The sequence below is a fragment of the Eublepharis macularius genome, chromosome 8, assembly GCF_028583425.1.
Source record: "Eublepharis macularius isolate TG4126 chromosome 8, MPM_Emac_v1.0, whole genome shotgun sequence".
Classification (NCBI taxonomy): domain Eukaryota; kingdom Metazoa; phylum Chordata; class Lepidosauria; order Squamata; family Eublepharidae; genus Eublepharis; species Eublepharis macularius.
In genome coordinates, this window is record NC_072797.1 from 20069316 (window position 1) to 20091465 (window position 22150).

The window sequence follows — 22150 nt, forward strand, 5'->3', positions numbered from 1 at the left end:
ATTGTGCAAATAATTAAGATAGAAAACAATTACAGTGTTATTGACCTGGAAACTGTTAGGGGGCAACTGAAATGTAGGAAATGTCTAACAGGGCTGGAAGTGAAAAGAAATAAGGGTTCTTGATCAGTGGGTTTTTTAAAAAATGTTGTCAAATTGCTAATATCCTCATATGCCTGCAAAGATCCACACACAAGACGATCTGTCCAAAAGAGGTGTCCAGAGACACGCCCATGTGTGGACTCCTCACCATACTAGCCCCAGCCCTGGGAGCCCCGCCTGGTGGGACAGCAGCTGGCAGACCAAGGCATGGCAGGAACCCCAGAAGGTCAGCCTGGCAGAGGGGAGAATGGCAGCAGCCACAGTGGCACCACACTGCCGGAAGGAGCAGGCAGGCAGCAAGACGGTGGAGCTGGTGATGTCAGCTGTCTCAGGGAAAGGGTGGGCCAAGCAGGAGGTAGGCCCCGGCCAGCTGATGGGGAGGCTTTATCCAGCAGGCCTCCTAGGATAGCCAGTTGGAGATCAAAGGGGGGGATCATTAGTGAAGGAGGGTGCTCTTCCCTTTGCCGGTAAGCCAGGCCATAGGAAAGGGCAGGAAATTGGAAAAGGCTGGAAAGAAGCAGGACCAAATTCAGTCCACAAAAAGCAGCTTGCACAACTGACCAGGGAGGAAGCATGGGGCGCTGTTCCATGGTTGTGAGAACAGAAGTCCAGGGGAGCGGGAGGAAACAAGTGGCGCAGGCCCCTTCTCTCCCTATTCTTAGGCCTGGGGATTTCATGGCTGGCCTCACATGATGCCAGACAGACATGCAGTAGACTGGGCTGGGGGGAGCATCACAAGAGGTAACCCCAACTCTTCCTGCAAGTACATAATCCATACTGAACTCATCCTTGAAGCCACCACCAAGGGGTACCCCCGATCACTGTGCCTATTTTTCTCTCTTACTAGCTATAGATGAGACAGTGGCAGTTCCCACACATCATTAGAGATACGGTTCACCCTTGGAACTGTGGCAGCTTTTCCCCAAGCATGCACACGTTATCGGTTGCCAACCATGTGCATATTGTTTTGCTCACTGGGTTTCCTGTGTCTTTACCGGGACCACACTGACTCCGATGTTTCCTTTTGTTGCCTTTGGGGGGGGGGGGGGCATTTTCTGCCGTATGAATTTTGAAGTGTTTCTGAAGAAACCTCCTACTCCTCTCAGTCTTTGCCCAGTTCTCCCCCCAAAGCTCTTTCCCTTCCTTCTTCACATTTCTATTCTGCTGCAGAAGCCTGCTTGCAATAGCTGCATGCACTTGCACATATGCAAAGTAAAAAAAATAAATAAATAAAAGGGGGACAGGTGCTTTTAGTCGATGATGATGATGGTGCCCGACCTTCCCTCCAAAACTGCTTTTTTTTTTAAAAAAAAAAAAACCTGTTTGGAGGCTTTCCTGCAACCTCACAACCAAAAGTAAACACTTGCGGATACTGCATGTGGAGGATGAGTTGTCGGGGTGACTCAGCAAAACACAGACCTGAAGTGGGGAAAGGGCAGGAACAAAGAGCTGTGCACAGACAGCCAGTGTATTGTCTGAGAAGAGCTATGTGTACAGGTCTAAGCCAAACTTTCTGTTTCCACAAGAGGGGGTGGAGGAATTCTAAGGTTGAGACAATGAGGGGAGAGTCACAAGCAACTCACACAGCCCCCAGGCCATCTGGTGAATCCCACTGTTCTATACTCTACTGTGTCTTTGACAATAACTGACCACATTGGATATCAGTGCAAAACTCAACTAAATGCTGATCTAAGGTCCACAGCAATTTCAGTTTCAGATGAGTCCCTCATCCACTTGTCCAATCTGTTCTCTCGTGGGCCAATTGGAGAAGTGAACAGTCAGGAACTTGTAGAAGGAGCAGCAGTCATCTTTTCCTCTTGAGTAAAGATGTACATGAAGTAGATTCACACATAACCTTCCGCAAGGACGATGTGGGATGTCTACTTTCCAGCTCACTTGGCTTGAAATGTTCTATGTACACACATATATATATATCCAGCAGCTGAATTATGCAGAAGAAACCAACTCAATGTGATTTCCTCAAAGGCTACACGTTCATCTCCCAAAGAGACACTGTGTCTCATCCCCAGCCACTTATATATCCCCACAAACATGACTTTGGTAACCCTGCTTGGCGTTGGGATGCTCTCTTTTTTTTTCAAGACAGTCTAGTTGGGACCTACTAATCTATCCACTCTACAACTTTGTTTATGATCATTACGGCTACTCATATAATGTTGAATGCTTGGAGGATTCACTGGAGTGCTCGATGTTAGAAGACACAGGGCATATTTCTATAAAGGCCCTATTGCAAAAGTGAGGGCGATGGGATTGTTTCCTCCTTTTTTCCGAAGGTAAGACATTTCCTATGTTTTCTTTGCAGCCTGTGCACAGGCGGCCGTTTTCTTTACAGTACTTGAACTTGGCTGTTGTGTCTTGGATTTGGGCACTGCTGGCTTCCTCTGTTTCTGATAGCTGGTTTGAAGGGGTTTCAGTCCCAGCATCTCACAGTATTTATTACACTGGTGGAGGGCCTTGAATTGATCAATAAAGGAGATGGAGCAGTTGCCTTTGAATCCTTTGTACCTGCAGAAGAACAAAGGACAGAAACAATGGTTGGTTTCCAGTACAAAATGCAAATGACGCGCCTTTTCACATTTCCCCAGTGGGACTTGCAGGATTGCTTCATCTTGGGAAAATGGCTCGAGGGAGAAAGTTGAGACACTTTCCCCATGTCTTCCACAGTCACAATCACAGTTGGGCACCGCACAAGAACCCACAACTTACAACCTGAGAGCCAGTGTGATGAAGTGGTTAGAGTGATGGACCAGAATGTGGGAGAACCACATCCAAATCCCCCTCTGCCACGGAAGCTCACTAAGTAACCTGGGGTCAGTCCCACACTCTCAGCCTAACCTACCTCACAGGGTTGTTGTGAGGATAAAATGCAGATGAAAATTATGTAAGCCACCTTGGGTCCTCGTTGTGGAGAAAAGTGGGGTATAAATGAAGTAAATAAGTAATATATACCTTAAGAACCATCTACACCCATATAAACCTACAGTCAACCCATATAAAACTACAGTCAACTTTGGAGGCCCTGCCTCAGGTGCTCCTGCCTAATGAGGTTAGATGAGTGACCTCCTCTGACCAGCCCAGGGACTCCAAGGCGGAGGGCTCATTGAAGGAGCCTGAGGAACCAGGACCAGGGGGCCCGGAGGACCAGAGGGACCAGGGAGGGCCTGTTGCTGCAGAGACACCAGTGACCATACCTCAGCAGTACCAGAGATGGCACAGCCACAGCCTGCAAGTGAGTCTTTGCCGCCTGCCTGAGAGACCACCACTAGACTCCTGTCAGGCTGGACATGCCTCTGGGCCCGTGGCCCCTCAAGATCCTCTTCCATGCCACAGGAATGGCCGCAGCGAAAGGCCCAGGCAGAAGTAGCACGAAGGAAGACAAGTGCGAGGCTGGCAGCGCTCCACTTCTCTGCAGCCTCAGAACCAAGCACCGATGCCTCAGGATCTGAGCAGCCATTCAGAACAATATGGCTGCTGCTCTGCGGGAAGCCCCTGCTGCATTTAGGAGCACCCCAGTGATGTGGTGACCGATCCAGGGCAGTCAAGTGGTTCCCATATTTCTCCCTGACAAGATTTATTATTTTTTTTAAACCTCCTTGAAATGCAAGGGGGTTGTGCAGAGGGCATGTGCGTGGGGTGGGAGAGAGTCTCTCTGTGGCTGCTTTTTGCACAGGAAATATGCATCTCAAGATCTGATTATGAATCCTCTTCTCAAATGTCTTCAAGATTTGTCTCTCTACTCTGGTTTTGTCTGTTACATTAACCATTCTCCTATATGATCAAATGGAGCAATATGAAAGGGTCTGAACATCATGACTGAAGCCCCCCCACCCCTCCTTAAAAAATTGCTGGCTTTGTATGGTGCTAACAGCTGTGCAGAATCCTCTTCTTGTTTCAGCCAGACACCCTCCTGCCGTGTTTATTAAAAATGCTGAAAGTTTTTCCAAAATAAGCCTATTGCCCTATGAAGGAACAGTCCCATCGTTCTGAACACTCCATGCAGAATGACATTTTCTCCAGTCGGTAAGCCAGTGACACAGCAGCTGAAAACACAGAGAGAGAGAGAGAGCCCCAGGGCTTTTTTTCAGCAGGAACGCGGGGGAACGGCGTTCCGGAACCTCTTGAAAATGGTCACATGGCTGGTGGCCCCGCCCCCTGATCTCCAGACAGAGGGGAGTTTCAATTGCCCTCTGCACAGTGGCATAGAGGGCAATCTAAACTCCCCTCTGTCTGGAGATCAGGGGGTGGGGCCACCGGTCATGTGACCATTTTCTTCTAGGGCAACCCACTGAGTTCCACCACCTCTTTTCCCAGAAAAAAAGCCTTGGAGAGCCCCAGTGCCAACAGCCAGCCTTAAACTTTATTTAAAGGTATCTGTGATTCTGCATTTACTCCACTCCCCTTTTACTGCAAGCAGGCTAATGGGAAATATCAGGCACTGCTTTGGGAGCATCAATAATCTCAGGTGATGAAAAGGCCACACCGTCCAAATGCCAGAGCATGATGGAATACGGAGTTCCACTTTGGAACAGAAAACCACCTTTTGATGGATCACACAAATCTTAATGTTTTTCAAAGAGTCTTTTTTTTTTTGGCAGGCGTTCCTATATCTTGCATGCTTATGAAATGATGGCATTGCTGCCTTACCTAAACATATGCATGTCGGTTGTGATCGTCCCAACCAGAGGGACCAAGTCTGGACATCACACCCACAAACTGTGGAGAAGTTAATGGTTGCCCAACTTCTGTCCCTAGTAATTAGCCAAACATTTGCCAACCCAAGGCATACATCTATCGTCATTGCTTTCGGGGGGCCCAAGCCTCCTGGCTGAAAGAGGGTCTATTACTGCAGAACTGTCAGAAAAAAAGCCCTGCCTATTTATATTCACACTCATGTCACATCTGCAGCATGTCAGATGCCGCAGGTTGGTTCCTTCTTGCATCTATTTCTGGAGTCCCTGCTGCTGCACAACTTGTCCCCAAAGATGCCGTTAGTTGACTGGAGGGTGGGGCCAGTTCTGGGCAGAGACACTGACCCTGAAGGCAGCACCAGGGGTCCAGGCAATGGGGTCATCTCCCTGGCATCTGGATACTTATCAGCCGCAGCTTCATTTCAGGTGTCAGGTCAGTTGCCTGGGCAGTGGACATCTTGTGAATTTTGCAAGATTGGGGGGTGAGAGGTGGGAGGAGCAGCTGGAAGCTGCTGGAGGATATTTATGCCCCAGCAGCCTTAGGCTAAGGAAGGTCCCTGAGCAGCTCTCTGCAGCCAGAGAGAAGGAAGAAGAGGCAACCAAAGAGGAGGAGGAGTGCTGGGGTGTGGTGCAAACCTATGGTTGCCAAATGGCTTGTGAAATTCCTGGAGATTTCAGGGCATTGCCTGGGGACAGTGGCCCTTTCGGATGGAACTCTGGGGGGATGCCATAACAGAGTCTTTCCTCCAAATCTGCCATTTCCTCAGGGTGAAGAGACCTCTGTAGTCTGGAGATCAGTTGTAATTCTGTACGTGGGTAGCCCTAGGCAAACCACTTTCTCTCCTGGACTGAGATGGAAAGCTAAGAGTCAGGCAGGCTCATGTCACCTCTCTACCACCATATAATGTCCAAAACCAAGACCACATGCACAGAACCCACACAGACATCACTGCAGTCAGGTATGCAAACATCTGAGAAGGGGAATGGTTATGTTTCCCTGAGGCCCAGGGGTCCCAGCACACTCTAGAAGCCCTGATATGGTCCATGATAATTTGTGCAATTTCAGAAAGAAAATAGACTTAAAAAAAATCATGATGACTCATGAGGTTGTGTGTATGTGCTAGAATTGGGGAGAAAGGTCTGAGTTTCAAGTGTTTTGCAATCAGAGCCGAGAGAAATTATGCCTGGACTCATGGGTTTGCCAACCTCCAGGTGGGGCCAGGAGTCCTCTTGGAATTACAACTGGATCTCTAGACTACAGAGATCAATTCTCCTAGAAAAAGGGAGTGTCGGAGAATAGACTCTATGGTATAGCATAGATTCTATATAGGGTTGTCAGGCTTCCCACTATGGTAGCGTGCCTCCCACCACAACACGTATTGCTTGCTGCTGCTCTGAGCAGTGTAGGGAGAAAAAAAATTTAAATGCTGGCATCGCTCATGGCATGACATCACTTTTGGGGAAAATCTGGAAGTGACATCATATAGCTCTAGGAACCAGCAGAAACCTTACAGTTTTACCATAGAGTTTGTGACGATTTCTAGAGCAACATGATTTCATTTCTCATTTTCCTCTGGAGTGACATCATTGATACACAACACTGCGTGCGCCCCATATCCCTGCCTCCCAAACCCACCAAGCACAATCTAGTGACACTAATTCTAGATGAAATACTTTCTCAATCCCGCCCCCTTCTTCCCACAGGCAATGCGCCCAAATCTCCAGGAATTTCCCCAGGCCAGAGTTGGCAACGCTACTGAGCACTGGACCTTGTTCACTGGAGAGCTGAAGCTGGACTGCGGAGGTGTTACCTTCACAGGGCAGGAAAGAGTCATGCTGACATTCTCCCGTGCTGTAAATGCTCTGAGACAAGGGGGCCTTGGTAGGTAGGAGGACAGGTTCCTTTCCTGGTGTTCAGAAAAATCTCACAAGTGTAATGTGAGAAGCGGGGGCCGAAGCAGTGGTACACCATGACCCTTTGAGAACCTTATCTGAAACTAGCAGGCCCACATATTGATTGAGTCACAAAGCTGTTTTTTACAACCTTGAAAATAAACTTGTGCCCTTTGTTCCTGTCCTTCACGATGGAAACGTTATTTGACTGATCTGGTTCCTTTCACATTTGGCCTGTTTTGGTTTAGCTCTTGCAAAACAGTCTGATGGCTGTGCTTTACTTGTTGTTTAGGCCTAGCAGAGTGGAGTTGATTAAATATTTTGTTAACAAAGGTTAATTTCCTGACTTTCTCCAGAGGACTGAATACTTTTTTTCCCCTTTCAAAGGATAAAGTGTGCCCTCTACTGAGCAAAAATATATGGCAGCCATTTAATATTTTCATCCAGTAGCTATTATAATTGCCCTCCCACTCTATAAAAGTAAATTATAATATAGACAGCAAAGACCCAAATTGGAGGAAACCATACCAATACTCAAAACAACTGAGGAAGAATTTCCCTCAAGTTATGTATTTTAAATTCTATTTTTTAAATTCTTTGTGTATCTCACTTACGTCAGGCCTCCTCTCACTAAGGGAGACTTCCTAATTAATCGTTCCCTCATTCAGTCTACCCCATTGCAATAATCTAAAGTCTATTTCTCCGCCCTTGCAGTTATAGGAGTCAGACTTTGCTGTTTTGGGTATGTCTAAACTTCCCTTGCTTAGACATTCATCCTTTGTTGGGCTGGTCTGCCTGTCCCAAATGAATCTGGGTATAATTAAATGGGAAAAGAATCCAGGGGACGTGCACAGACTAGGATTCAAACCACCTTTTCCACTATCGGAAAATGAGAGAAGGAAAGAAGATTCTATAATGTTGCTAGCACAGCCAGCCAGTGTGGTCTAGCAGCTGGAGTATCAGACTATGATCTGGAAGATCCAGGTTTAAATCACCACTTCACCATTCAATCACATAATGTCAACCTAACCTACCTCACAAGATGGTTGTGAGGAAAAAAATGGAGGAGCAGAAAATGATATAAGTAGCTTTGGGTCCCCACCAGGAAGAAAGGAGGGGCATTTCATTGAAGTGAAATTTTCAACAATGAAGAAAAATAAAACACACATCATCTCCAGCATGGAAATGCTGGTGAAAATGTTTACTTCCAGTCAAGTTCTCCCTTCCCCACTCAATTTCTACATCCAAAAAGCATCAGCTACTAATGTCATGTGGTGATTCCTAAACATTACAGTATGACAAATGAAAATTTATCGTAGAGATGCCAGGCATATCGTAGACATGGAAAGCATAACCTACAGTTTAGCTCAGTGTCTCCTCACATCAGCAGCAATACTGGTGGGGGGACTCACCCACAAATGGCTACCCGTAATGGCTACCTGTTTTAACACAGAAGAACAGCTTCTTTACCACAACTACCTATCTGAGCCTTTTATACGTTAACAGAGTGGCATTCATCTGGATGGAATAAACATTCCCTCCCAGGTTTCCCTGCCACATTTAGGTAACATCTAATTCCCAAATGAATATGAGCTCCTAAGCCAGACATGATCAGTTCACCAGCTGCCTGTTTCTGACACTAGTTTAAATGTTAGGATTGCCAATGCGCCAATCACAATTAGTCCTTCTTCAGTCCCTGTATCTAGTGCAAACCGAATCCACCCTCCACGCAGGACAATTTCTTCTTTGGGAACTCTGCTGAATTGTGCTTTACGTTCACTGTCGTGGGAGGAAAGAAACTGCAGAGAAACATACAAGCTATGAATCTTTAACAGCACTATTTTCTAGTTTGGTTCTGTTGCACTAGAAACACGCACTTCAGCTTAAGGCGGGGGGGGGGGGGAAGAGGGTTCAGCCACTGCAGAATTCTAATCAGAGCAATCTTCTGTGACATGTATTGGTATACTCATTAAAAACATATCGTACAGGGAGGGCGGGATTCATGGTCATGAATTATTCATACTGCTTAGAGGCTTTTTGTAAGTCTGTGAATAATGACTTAAGCAAGGCATAAGGGAAGCCTTTCTCTTCACTCAATTAGACTAAGGATTCAAGGCAAGGTATTAAAATTTGCTAATCACCATCTTAATGCTTCTTTGCTAGGCTACCAGAAAATGTAATGGATACACAGATTACAAATACTCAGGCTGGAAGACTGTTCTGTGGTGAATGATTGTTGTACAAAGCTGTACAAAGTACAGTCCGACATGAGCTCTTGATGGGCAGGCAGCAGCTCATAAAATCGCAGAACGGGAGCAAAGCCTTTGCACCAGTGCAGGGGCCACAATTCTGCCTCTGGCAACAGTAATCAAGGCTCAGTGCAGCTATACCTGGGAAGATGTCCCCCAACAAGTGGGGAGGGATATAGCCCACCCACGCAAGAAGCTTCTAAGCTGTTGTTGACACAAGCCTGAATCTAAGATGCAGCTGCGATAGAAACCCCACAGCGGCTGCAGGTGCTTTGCAATGCCATACTCTTCTAAGCTCCTCAGCTTCCGTGGACTTCGACGCATGTAACTCTGCTTAGGATGGCACTATAAAGGGTAGGCAGGATGAAGCTGAGTGCCATGTGCTTAGTACCACAGTCTCCTGGCAGCAGTTGGGCAGTAGCAGAAGAACTGGGCCATACGTCATGGACTGCAACCTTCAGGGATGTCTTTAAGTATTTAGGGACTATATAGCTCAGCAGTAGAGCAAGAGCTCATCCCGTGATGCACAAAGTGCTGATTCCTGGTAGCTCCCATTAAGAGAGTTCCTGAAGCCACCCTTGGAGAGCTGCTGCAGTCAGAGAAAACAATGCGAGGCTAGACCAAGAGTCTAGCTAGGTGTAAGGCGGCTTCACCTGTTCCTTGTGTTGCCCAAGGTGAAATGGTGAAATTCTGGAGCTGCCAGACTTGTTGGCCCAATTTTAGGCCTCCTACCTGGAGCTGTGTTTATTGAACTCCGCCTTTACACTCCCAGTCGTGGCAAGTTGCCAGCTATCCTCCTTCCCTAGTTGGATTCTTGCTTCCTAGGGCTGATTCATACAATACCGGAATGGGTGTAATTGCTCATTGCCTATGCCGCACTGGTAAGAGGAATGCCACCTAAGTTGGTTGAATGTCCCGGCTGCTAACCAGACCAGCATCCCCTCGCACTCTAGGAGAAGCAATGCTTGTGTTGGAAAGGAATAACGACAATCCTCCACTGAAGTGCAGGTTGAAAGCAAGAAAACGGCAGCCACTATGGAATGCGCACTTTTCAGAGCTATGGGCTGGTCTTCCTTATTCAGGCTAATAATAACCATGCTCCCCACTCAGAGCAGTGAACAAAGTCAGTGTTATTATTATCCCCACAATTCGCTGAGGAGCTGGGGCTGAGAGGAGCAGCTTACCCAACGCCATTTGCTGAGCTCATGGCAGTATGGTATTTGAACCAGCAGAGTGCTGATTCACAGCCCAACCGCTTAGCCACAATGCTACAGCAGAGTTATTTCCTGTTTTCCACTCTCCCCGTGGAGGCAAGGCCAAAGAGGCTTGCAACATCCTTCTCCCTATGAGGTGAATCAGGCTGAGAAAGAGTGTAACTGGCCCATGGTCACCCAACAAGTTTTCATGGCGGAATAGGGACTCAAACTTGGGACTCTCAGATTCCAGTCTGACATTCTAACCACTACATCACATTGGCCTGTTGAGTTGTTTTGACCATCCTTTGAGGGTGTGTGTTCATTTGCAATTGGCTTCAGAATTCTCACTAATTTGCAATTTGGTTTTATGGACAAAAGGGGCCAATTTGAATGCACGCCACTGTTTTGGTGCCCTTCCAGCAATGATAACACTTTGTATTTCGTCCTCCAGTACATTCTGTGATTATCCTGTTTGCTTGTCTGAAATGTTTGTAACCATTACTGATCCTTTTAGAAACCCCTTCTGCAGTTTTTAAATCCTAAAAGAATTTTGTCCTCTGCAGCATATTTCTTATTTTCTTTTTGTAGCTTGCAGGAGTGTTGCTGAACCTAAACGACCCTCTCCGGTGGCATGTCAAATGGACATATAATCCTTTCTGAAATCTTTCAGCAGTACCGAAAAGTAGTTTCAAAACCAGGCACAGGATAAAATGAACTTTGCTAAGAAATGAAAGTTCTAAAGCTTCGTTATCACAGACCCATGAGCATGTTTAAATAAATTTTTAAAAATGTAAAGGCCCACATATTATATTTTCATATCACTTTGACTAATCATCTCTTACTTGTCTGTTGTTTTAATGCTCAGGGAAATTCCAGCCCTGCCCTATAGCTGACTATCAGATAAGAACACAAGGCAGTCAAGGGCTAAGGGAGCAGCCCGGATGATGCCATCTTACCAGGCACTGCAGGATTTCTTTCTTTTTAAAGATGTCGCCAGCTGTGTAAGTTGAATCTGTGCATAACATAGTGCGCTCGAGTGATTACTTAACCGTGGTTAGGAGACGGGGAACACCCCATGGCAACTCGTGCTCCTTTCCCTGTCTTCCTTCCTTCCTTCTCAAGCTTTGTGCTTGTCAAATACTCTGTCTCTTCTATTTCCTGCGCCAACCATGACGCAGCAGCATCACATCTGTACTGACATTTATGCCAATCATACTTAGGTCTAAACTGGCTAGCTCTGAAAATGGAGAATTTGAGTGCAAGAAATAAAGGGAAGGCATGTGTGAGCACGTGAAGCACTCTCACAGAGTCATCCTGAGCAAGTCTACAAAGAATCCTACTATTCAATAGGGTTTACTCCCAGAAAAGTGTTCTTCCCATTGCACGATCAATTTCCTAACCAGGGTTAAAGAGTTTAGCAACCTTATGTCTGCGCTAAGCTTCACTGTGCTTACTAACATCCCATAGCTTCCAAGGATGTGTTAATTCGTTACGCCTTGAGCAAAATCTTAATACTATGCCTGTTGCTTTGGAGTCTCTCTACATGACACATCTGACATGTGAAGAACACGTGTTGGGAGATGCATTTTAGCTGGGAAGGGTAGTTTAAAAAGACAGAGCCGGCGATAGGGCAAAGGCTTTGGTATATACTGGAGCGGTGTGAAGGGGCTGTGAAATGCCAGAAGGGAAATTTCAGACCATTAATAATGATGATGATGATGATGATGATGATGATGATAGATTTATATACCACCCTTCAGGACAACTTAATGCCCACTCAGAGTGGTTTACAAAGTATGTCATTATTATCCCCACAACAAACATCCTGTGAGGTGGGTGGGGCTCGGAGAGCTCCTAAAAGCTGTGACTCACCCAAGGTCACCCAGCTGGCTTCGAGGAATGGGGAACCAAACCCAGTTCTCCAGATGAGAGTCCCGTGCTCTTAACCACTACACTAAACTAGCTCTCCAGGTCCAAGCCCAGATCTGGAAGGCAGCTCCAGTCCATTTCCATTCCTCACGGCCCTCTGGTTGTGATCCCGCAGTTTTAGACTGGAGAGGTGAAACTGACAGAGCCTTCAGGGAGGCAACGATGAAATTAACAAACCCTCTGAGGGCGATCTCCATCAGCTCTGTCTTTTTAAACTACCCTTCCCAGCTAAGATTGCGTCTCACCTAAATTTGAAGAACACGCACCAAGGCGTCTTGAGTAGAGAGACTCTTTACTTCCACCTTTTCTTAGGAATAACATCAATTCACTCCCAGTTAGGATGGCTAGAATCTGATCTTGACAAGAAACGCAGTGTCTACGTGTATTTTCCTTATCTACCACAGTGAACAAATTAGCCTTTGTAAAAGGATGGCTTCTGTGAACATTTTACAAACCAGATGAAGTTGACAGGGAATGTCCCATTGAAATTTGTTTTGATTTTATGAGTTGCAGTAGAAAACAGATGTTGTGCATGCTTCCACCTTCCCTTGTAAATTTGAACTGTCATGAAGATGATGCACAAGGAGAAAAAAAAGGCAGGTTGGTTGAGAAATGTGTTTTTCACTCACCCTTTGGCCAGTGTTGCTATGCCAACGTCAGTTAATTTCATTCCTACACCTACAAAACAAAACATCAAGTCAACATTACATGTGAGTATTCGAGTATAAAGGAAAAGGTAGTCCCCTGTGCAAGCACCGAGTCATTACTGACCCATGGGCGGGGGGGGGGGGGGACGACATCGCATCACGACGTTTTCTTGGCAGACTTTTTGTCACGGGTATAGAAAAGCTTTATATCCATCAAGACAGTTTTCACCTGCTTTGCTGCTAATTACAGATGCCACCCAACACTTCCTTGGTAGATATATTGCCAGAAATATTGAGGTTTATAGGCTCCACGTTGTTGCCAATGACATGGAGGGTTGGTTCCCCTCTAAATTCCATGCATGGCAGTACAACTTCCTTCATCCCCAAATGCACTTGGAAATCCTGCCCCTGGAGGATGGGGGACCTCAGGGGCAACATGAGGGGGAGGAGTTAGAGGGCTGCCATAAGAGAGGTGAACTGTTCCACCTTTTGCATGCTATGTTGATCCTGCACTGGGCAGGGGGTTGGACTAGATGGTCTGTATGGCCCCTTCCAACTCTATGATTCTATGATTCTATGGATCTTTTTTAATCGGATGCAGCCCATAAAGTGGAGCATCCCTTGCTTGTAGATTGATGCTTTCATGCAGAAGTAAACACAAAAGGAAGCAGGACTTGGAGAAAGGAAGTACATCAAAGGGTTCTCTAGGTGAACAGGACTAGGTGAACAGGACCTTCCATCAGCCCAGCCCCTGTTGACTCACAGGGACCACAAGGCCTCAGTCTAGTGAGAGGGGAGAGACTTCTAAACTACCTTGCTCCTCCTCCTCTCCAGTGGCTCTCTCTTGCACAGCCTGTGGAGAGGAGCCAGCAACATCCTTCTCAGCCTATGTCCTGGCCCCTTTGAAAGTCTCCTCCCCATATTTCCCCTCAGCATCTCTTGGCGTGCTCAACCTTCTTGGTTCATCAGACCTTCAAGCTGTTTGTTGACAAATGTTGTCGAGGGGTCATGGTCCACGGTGGAGCACCTGCTTTGCCTGCAGAAGGTCCGGGGGGGGGGGGCGGAATATGTGCCCAACCCTACACTGACTGAATCTTAGCCACCCTGCCCTGTGGACTTGAGGTGCTGAGACGCAGGGTGCAATATGAGCTGCCTTTTATGTTTAATGCTGTATTTACATGATTGCTACCAAAGTTTTTAATTGTTTTTATGTATTTATGCTGTTTATCCACTCTGAGCCTGCTTGCGGGGAGAGCGGACTATAAATTAAATAAAATAAATAAAATAAATAAAAAAGGTTCAAACCCTGGCATCCCGAGTTAAAAGGATCAGGAAGTGGGTGATGTAAAAGACTTCCACCTGAAACACTGGTACACTGGTACCTGACGGACCTTGATAGACCAAGGGCCTGACTCAGTATAAGGCAGCTTTATGGGTATTCCCAAGCCCTCCTGTGGGAAATCTGAATCCACAGAGGGGTTCAGGTGTGTGGCATTATTATTAAGTAATTATATGTTCTTTCCCCAGTTTGTATTCAAAGCAGCTTACGAGAAGGCACAACGTCAACATATAAAATAATTTACAAATACTAAAATAGTATCATTGTTGTAATGCTGACATTTGCCACGGACTCAAGGGAAACCATGTCCTTACAGATCATTGTAATAATATAGGCAAAGGACTTTGCAAGCAGTATACAAATGCTAATTATTATGTATGTATGTATTATTATTGCGTGGCGTAGAGGTTCGATTGTTAAACGAGGATCTGGAAGATCCAGGTTCAAATGGCCACTCTGCCATGGAAGCTTGCGGGGTGATCTTGGGCCAGTCGCACGCTCTCATCGTAGCCTACCTTACAGGGCTGTTGTGAGAATAAAGTGGAGGAGAAGAGAATGCTGTAAGCAACTCTGGGTTTCTCCACTGAGAAGAAAGGCAGGATATAAATGAAGTTAAAAAAAATCTAGTACATAAGAACAGCACTCACATATGAAGACACATATGAAGCTGCCCTATACTGAATCAGATCTCTGGTCATCAAGGAACACCACAGCCCACCCAATGGATACAGCTCCACAACCAGCAGTCTCTCCCTGCCACCCCCATCATACCAGAAAGGGCGCTGGCCTAGTAATAATAGTAATGGTTAGCATTAAGAATATCTTATCTCAGTAATCCCTACCACAATCTTGCAAGGTAGGTGAGTTTTGTTATGGGGATCTGAGAGCTGTTCTAAGGCCACCATGTGAGCTCATGGCAGAGACAAGATCTGAACTGGGGGCTTCCGGGTTTGTAATTCAGCCTCTTCCAGTACAACTCTAAACAGAGATATTTACTTCTAAGCCCACTAATTTAGAATGGTGCAACTCGCCTTAGGACTGCACTATGGAACACCAGCTCTCCACAGTCTATGCATGATGGCCTCCATGCACCTTAGTATCAGTTCCACAGTATGTCCAATGCGCATCAGTGCTAGGACTGATCAGCTTGAGCATGGTCCTGCTTTCCCATCACAAGAGATTCCTCATTTTGCCAATGCGTGGTTAGACATCAGTTTACAAAGCAGTCAAAAAATACAAGCCGGAGTGTCTTGTAAGGAGTGTCAGCTGACTAAGAGACAAGCTGAAATGATCATTACCTGTTTATTAAAGGCCTATATAAAGCTATTCTATCCTCTTTTCAAACTGGTTGCTAGCGGTGGCCTAATCAGGATGATTCTTGCTTCATCTGTTACTTCAGTTGAATATTATAGCACATTGTGGAAGCAGTCATTTGCCACAGCAGGCAAATAATACATTTCTTTCCCTGGCAGTAGGTAACATGTTTCAGATGAATACAGCAATAGCCTTGAGTGGGTGAGAGGAAAGGAAATATCCAGAAATCTTTTTGCATTTTTTTCTATTCTGGTCAGGGATGCTTTTGAACTGCAGGGCTAAGTTGTAAGGCGGGTGTTGAATTGGTGGTCTGTGGGTTATCAGAAAGAGTTTTAGAGTGTGAGCATCCAAACAAATCTGGCCACTGGAAGGAAGTGCAATGGAAACCAGCTGAGGAGATTTCATTATGAAGACAGGCAAGAGTAGGTCAGAAGGTCTTCTGTGCCAAAGTTTCCAGGTCAGGTTTGCTCACTGGCCAAATGAAGTTCTCGTCGAGTTAAATTGCTTTTATTATTCTGCATTATGGCTGCTTTTCAGGGGTCTGAGCAAGATTCGGATGGGCCATGGGAAGGATTTTAACTGCTGCTGTTTCCTTTGGATTTTTTTTTAAAAAACATCATCTTTTTATTTTATTTATCTTAGTTTAAATGAATAGGGCTTTTAAAAAATTTATTTGAGGCTGTTATCTTATTTTTCTGTCGGAAGTCATCCTGAGTGCTTTTCTCAGGATGTACACCTTATAACTAAACGAATAAATAAACATTGCTAAACTGTGGATAGCTTTCAGCCTCACACAGACACATCCTTGGCTACGCAGGAGCTGAGTGGCTCTACTGACCTCACCGGTGATATTTTCTCTTTGTTTGTAGCCTGCAGACTGTCACTCAGATCTTCCATATTCTGAACTAGTAACTGTTATATGAGCACATCAGAGCTTTTACTGAGTCACACCCCTTGGCCTGTCAAGGTCAGTATTTTGTACTATTTCTGGCAGCTGCTTTCCAGGGTCTTTCAAACCAACAGCTACCTGATCTTTCCAACTGGAGATGCTGGGCATTGAACCTGGGACCTTCTGCATGAAAAGCAGATGCTCTGCTACTGAGCCATGGCCATGCCCCATGCAATGATAGCACTTAGCATTTCTTGATGGTTGAACTGTTCATATATTATTGTAGTAATCCTCACCAGATCTTGGAAGCTAAGCAGGGTCATCCTTGGTTAGTAATTGGATGGGAGACCTCCAGGGAAGCCCAGCGTTGCTATGCAGAGACAGGCAATGGCAAACCACCTCACTTAATCTCTTGCCTTGAAAACCCCAGCAAAGGTCATCATAAAACAGCTAGGACTTGAAGGCACTTTCTACCTCTAATCCTTACAACAACCCTGTAAGGAGGATCCATATTATTATCTCCATTTTGCAGATGTGAGAGCCAAGGCTGACAGAAATGGACTTTCTTAATATCATCTAAAGAGTTCATTGTAGAGATTTGAGCCAGTGACTTTCTAACTCATAGGTCACACTCTTGGCTGTGTCTCTGCACCTGCCCTGCCCTTGAGGTCAGTCTGGAAACTTCTGCTGGGATAGAATGCTGCACCGCCATTCCCCCTTTTTTACATGAGTGAGTCCCTGAGAACACGTTATATCACTGTTGCAGTATATGCATTATAGCGCTTTTGATGCATGGTTGTGATCAAAATGACCCAGGTTCCTCTACCCTGTGGTTTCGTTACAACCTCCAATATCAACCTGGGCATGCCCTCAAAGATTCTAAGCTTATCAGTCCCGGGAAGGCAACAAGAATGTGAAGAGAGGTCTTCTGACCATTCCTTGTGCCTTGACTGAGCAACAGTCTTAATTTCCTGCAAATAAACCTGGAATTGGAGCACTGACTTGTGACTCCACCCAGGACATGCCGCAGCTTCTCCTGGGACTTATCCCACCCTGTCTTCACCATCCAGCTTCCATGAGGAGGAAATGGAGTTTACCTGTTTTCAGTTGTGTGCTATATTGTTTCAACAACCCCTATCACGGTCCTGGAAAGCAGGCCAGCACAATCTTCATATCACAGAAGAGCTTTAGTCTGTTACAACAGTCGTTTGTCTGAATAAGATCTTTGTTCACTCAGGCAGAAGAATGAGGTAGCAATGAAATGGGAGAGACCTGAGTGGTGGAATGGACTGCAGGTGGAGGCTGATGGAGGATCACATTTTGAAATGCTCCTGATTGGTTAAAAAAACCCTTGTGAATAGAAAAATAAGCACAGCAAGCAAACCAAGAGGCAGAGGGTAGAGATTTTCCTCATGCTGTGCTAGTTTTCTGTTTGCATGGAGGGTTTGTTTTTAAAGCCAAGGAACATTCAAAGATGGAATCTTCCCCCTGCAGTCCACAGGAATACAGTCCATTCAATCACCTTAGTATTCCACCAGCCATACCACACCATTCTCAGTATTCAGGTCAGGTCTGCAACTGCCAAAAGATGTGTCTTTCCAAGTCCCCCATGGGGAATTCAGTTCCCTGGTGTGCAAGGACCCTAGCTGTATTGAGATGGCATGTGGAAAGAGGGTGCTGACTCTCCCCCATGCTGCTTTCCAGACCCAAAATGGCTCTTGGGGAGCACTATTTGCCCCCTTTGAGAAAATCTTTGTGTATTCCATCAGTTCACATGAAACCCCCAATGGGAGAAATACTGTCCCTCAGAGCCAAGTGTCTGAGTGGGGTGCATATGGGGTAAGACCTCCAGATGGGGCTTGGAGATCTCCCAAAATTAAAATTCATCTCCAGATGACAGAGATTAGATTAGGAAGTGGCTGTTTGGGAGGGCATTGGACCCTGCTGAAGTCCCTCCCCCCAAACCCCACCCTCCCCCAACTCCACCCCCCAAATCTCCAGAAATTTCCCAACCCAGAGCTGTCAACTATCATGTGGAGAGTCTGAGCTCCTTCTCTTAACATGCTATGATCCTCCTGATCCACATAGGACCCCGACATATTGGGGTCCCCCCCCACCGACTAAGTTCCCAGTAGGTAACTTGCAAGTGCATATTGATAGTCCAAACCCAGGCAAGACCTGGGGGGGAAGGTAACTTGTAGTTAGACCTTTATTCTCCTGCTTCTGTGAACCTGGTCCCTTTGTGGCTTAGATGAGACCTGATCAGGTCAGTCAGAAGACGTATGACATACTTATTCAGAGGTCTTGCTCCAAATGATATAATTTTTAGCAATTTAGTGAGATTCATTAAATTTGCATTTTGGAGATTTTATTCACATTCTCAACCTTCTGATTTACCTGATCAGTTTACTGGGTTAGGTTTTCTTTTAGTTGGAACGATTAGATGAGAAGTGAACTGGGGACATCCTGTCTCTTGCAGCCACTGCGCCACATTTGTTTTGCAAACCACACAGCCACGTAACATGCAGGTACACACCTTGCATATCTGTGATGAGCAAGCTGCCACTGGTTCTTTCGTATACCCAGTGCTGAAAGGTGCAACACTTCTGGCCTGCCTCTGAGTCTCTCCTCATGAAGTTGATTTCTTTTCCGTCCCGGATAGAGTATTTCACAAATTCTCCAATCAGCTCCTCTTCCACAGTTGCATAAGGGATGTTACTCTTGGGCCGATGGATCAGGAAAATAGGAATGATTCTGGAATCAAAAACCAAAAAAAAAAAAGAGCATCCTATAGCCTTAATAATCTGAAGTAGTGTTTAATAAACAAACTAGGATATTGATCCATATACTTGAGCCTGCTTGCGGGGAGGGTGGAATACAAATACGATAAAATAAATACATATGGAAAATACCAATAAGGTATTTTCCAGGTGTATTTTCAAACTGGAAATACTGAAGCAGACATCTTTATGAGCAAACCTTTTCCATAATAACTTGAACAACGTCTGGGACCAAAACCCCCCAAAGAGTCTGTGGTCTTCAGGCCTTGCTTATGAGCATCCCAAAGGCATCTGGAAAGCAGTTGGAAACCTTATGCTGTTGATCCAATATAGCATTACCTGTGTTCTCACATACATAACTGCATGTAATTTAAGATCAACTGGATTTGACCTTCTCTGCATACTTGGCTGAAGTGATATGAGGTTGTTGAGCACACACACAAAAAGGGATTTTTTTTTCCAGCCATGACCGTTAAGTTTTGGAATTTCCTGCCCCAGGATACCCTGGCGACCCTTTCCAGAGGTTAAATCATAGCTGTTCTTTTCCAGAAGGCCTTTGAAATCAACTAAAGACATAACAAAAAGCCATTCTTTTGGGCATGGTTTCTCATTTTTGTGATCCTAGTGCTAATGCGTTGCTTGCTGGATACTCCATTCTATTTGACTGCATTGTATTACACTGTATAATCCATCTTGAATCTCAGTGAGAAAGGTAGATTATAAATAAAGCAAGTAAATAAATTAAACCAATTGTAGGTTGTGTGGCCACCTAAATCCAGGCCACTCCATTACACAAGGATTTATTAAGACATGTTGAGGCCTTAACATTGACGTAGATTTCTGGCAGAGGGGGAAATGGACGCGTGTGGTGGTAGAATACATTTTACCCCACCAGTTTCTGAGAATGTTTTTAAAAAATTCCCACAGCAATTATATATTGTGGCACCACCAAGGTTCTTTTGGAAACTTCTTTGCAGTGGCTTATAAACAAAGCCCCTTGGGCTGTTCCCTTACCTCTTCCTGTGCTCATCCCCAGAGAAGAATTTTCTGAAATATTTACATCTTACCTGCATATTTTCCACAGACAAACTCCATTCTGCTTTTCCCTCCCTTGTGAAAGCTAATGTTTTACCTCAGAACTACAAAGGATATAGCAGCATTGCTGAGAAACAAGCCAGCCTGGCCCTTCCTTGACGGGTTTAATCAACTGTGGCCACCACTCCAAAAGTCTGTGTATAAAATGATCTTAAATAGCAAAGATGGAATGCTAAGAGGGAATCAGGGAAAAGAAGATCTCCTCTAGCTCTGTGCTTGACTAAGATTTGTTCTGTCTTTAGTCCTAAGGGCTTGCTCTGAGACCCAGTTTGGTGTGGTGGTTAAGAGCATGGGACTCTAATCTGGAGAGCTGAGTTTGATTCCCCATTCCTCCACTTGAAGCCAGCTGGGTGACCTTGGGCTAGTCACAGTTCTCTGGAGCTCTCTCAGCCCCACTCACCTCACAGGGTGTTTTGTTGTGGGGATAATAATGGCATACTTTGTAAACAGCTTTGAGTGGGCATTAAGTTGTCCTGAAGGGCGGTATATAAATCAATTATTATTATTATTATTATTATTATTATTATTATTGATAATCTCCCATCAATTTGACAGAATTTCTAAGAGCAGAGCACAAGAAGTAAAGATAGAAGCTCCTTGTTTTTGTTTTTCCAGTGTCTGTAGAGTCAGAAGGAATGTGTGTTTTATAAAGTTTATAGATGCACACTTTCATAACTCTAAGAACTGAAAAACTCAGGGCAAGTACACTCATGCTGCGACATAAAACCAAAACCAAAATATAACAGAAGCCCTTTGAAAACTAGCACTTGATATACTGAAAAACTTTTTAAAAATGTGTTATTTTGGCACACAAAGGGTTAATTTTGGAAGGGTTCCAAATTGTTTTGTTTATGCATTGCAGATGAGCACATCCTAGAAAGAAAAAATGCAATCCCCCCCCTTTCAACATTCATCCTTTTTGTCCTGAGCAAATTTTAAAAGTAAAAAAAAAATGCTTTTAGGACGCAAAGGGTGAATTCTGAAGGAGTTTCCTTTCATTAACTTTTTAGTTTGTTTGTTTGTTTCTATACTGCAACACACTCTTGTGCTTTACTTGGGGTCCTGGAATTTTGGGAAACATGAGATTTTAGTGGAAAAAACATTTTCTCTTGGTATTTATGATCTGTCAGAACGCCTGGGAGAAAAGCTGGGACTCTTCCTCAAATGCAAACCTCTCCCAGCCTGCTTGTGCGATCTTTGAAGACTGGGTTTCAATCAGAAGAGCCATGTGGAGTTCAAGATTTGATCCCAATATCGGCCATAATAATGTTTTGTGTTCCTCCCCTTAATGGAATATCATTACGTTGATACTACTACTGTAGGAAATTACCAGTTCTGGACTCGGCTTTTCCATTCAATCTTTTAAAATGATCCAGATCTGCATTCAAAGCTGGTATCTTATATCATCTAGCAAGAGATGACGAATTAGGCTTCTCAGGGGCATGCAAGACTTATTGCCAAGGTCACCCATGAGCTGAAGGAATTTCAGCTATCATTCAAGGAGGATATGGTTATCCTGCACTGGAACACCAAATCCTTGGGAAAAGATCTGAAGTACTGCTGTTGTGTGACCACCTGTTACAACATTTGCACAGTGTTCCTGTTCCAGGGTGAATGAGCTGGTGCTGCAACCTAATAATGATTATAATTCAACTTACTAATATAGCAATTTTGAGTGTTCAAGCTGATTCAGGTGTTTTATCTCAGTAATCCTTACAACACCCTGTAAATTATGTCAACATAATACATTACTGAAGCAGCAACTGAGGTTTGTTTCTAAGGGGATATAGTTGATGGCAGAGGTAAAATCTGAACCGGGGGATTCTTTAATCCCATCTTTAACCACTGGAAACATACCACCTCACATAAAACTGACAAACATGGCCAGTGAAGGTATTTTGTTGCCCCAAACAAGGAACATGTCAGTTCCCAAGCTGCGGATCCTTACCAGCACACGAAGGAGGACTCCACTTAGATGGTTGCTTATGGTTTTGAGCAAGGCATTCTTATG

At 45.0% G+C, this 22150-nt stretch overlaps 1 protein-coding gene across 1 annotated transcript in view; it reads right to left on the reverse strand.

The window, feature by feature from the left end:
* Positions 1-22150, reverse strand: part of ALPK2 (alpha kinase 2) — a 34079-nt gene continuing 11929 nt past the window's right edge. The window contains exons 7-9 of the mRNA XM_054986925.1: positions 18801-19018; positions 12705-12753; positions 1-2625 (exon numbers count right to left, since the gene is read on the reverse strand). Coding sequence (XP_054842900.1) covers positions 2406-2625; positions 12705-12753; positions 18801-19018 — 487 coding nt within the window. The 3' untranslated portion in view covers positions 1-2405. The remainder of the gene's footprint in view (positions 2626-12704; positions 12754-18800; positions 19019-22150) is intronic.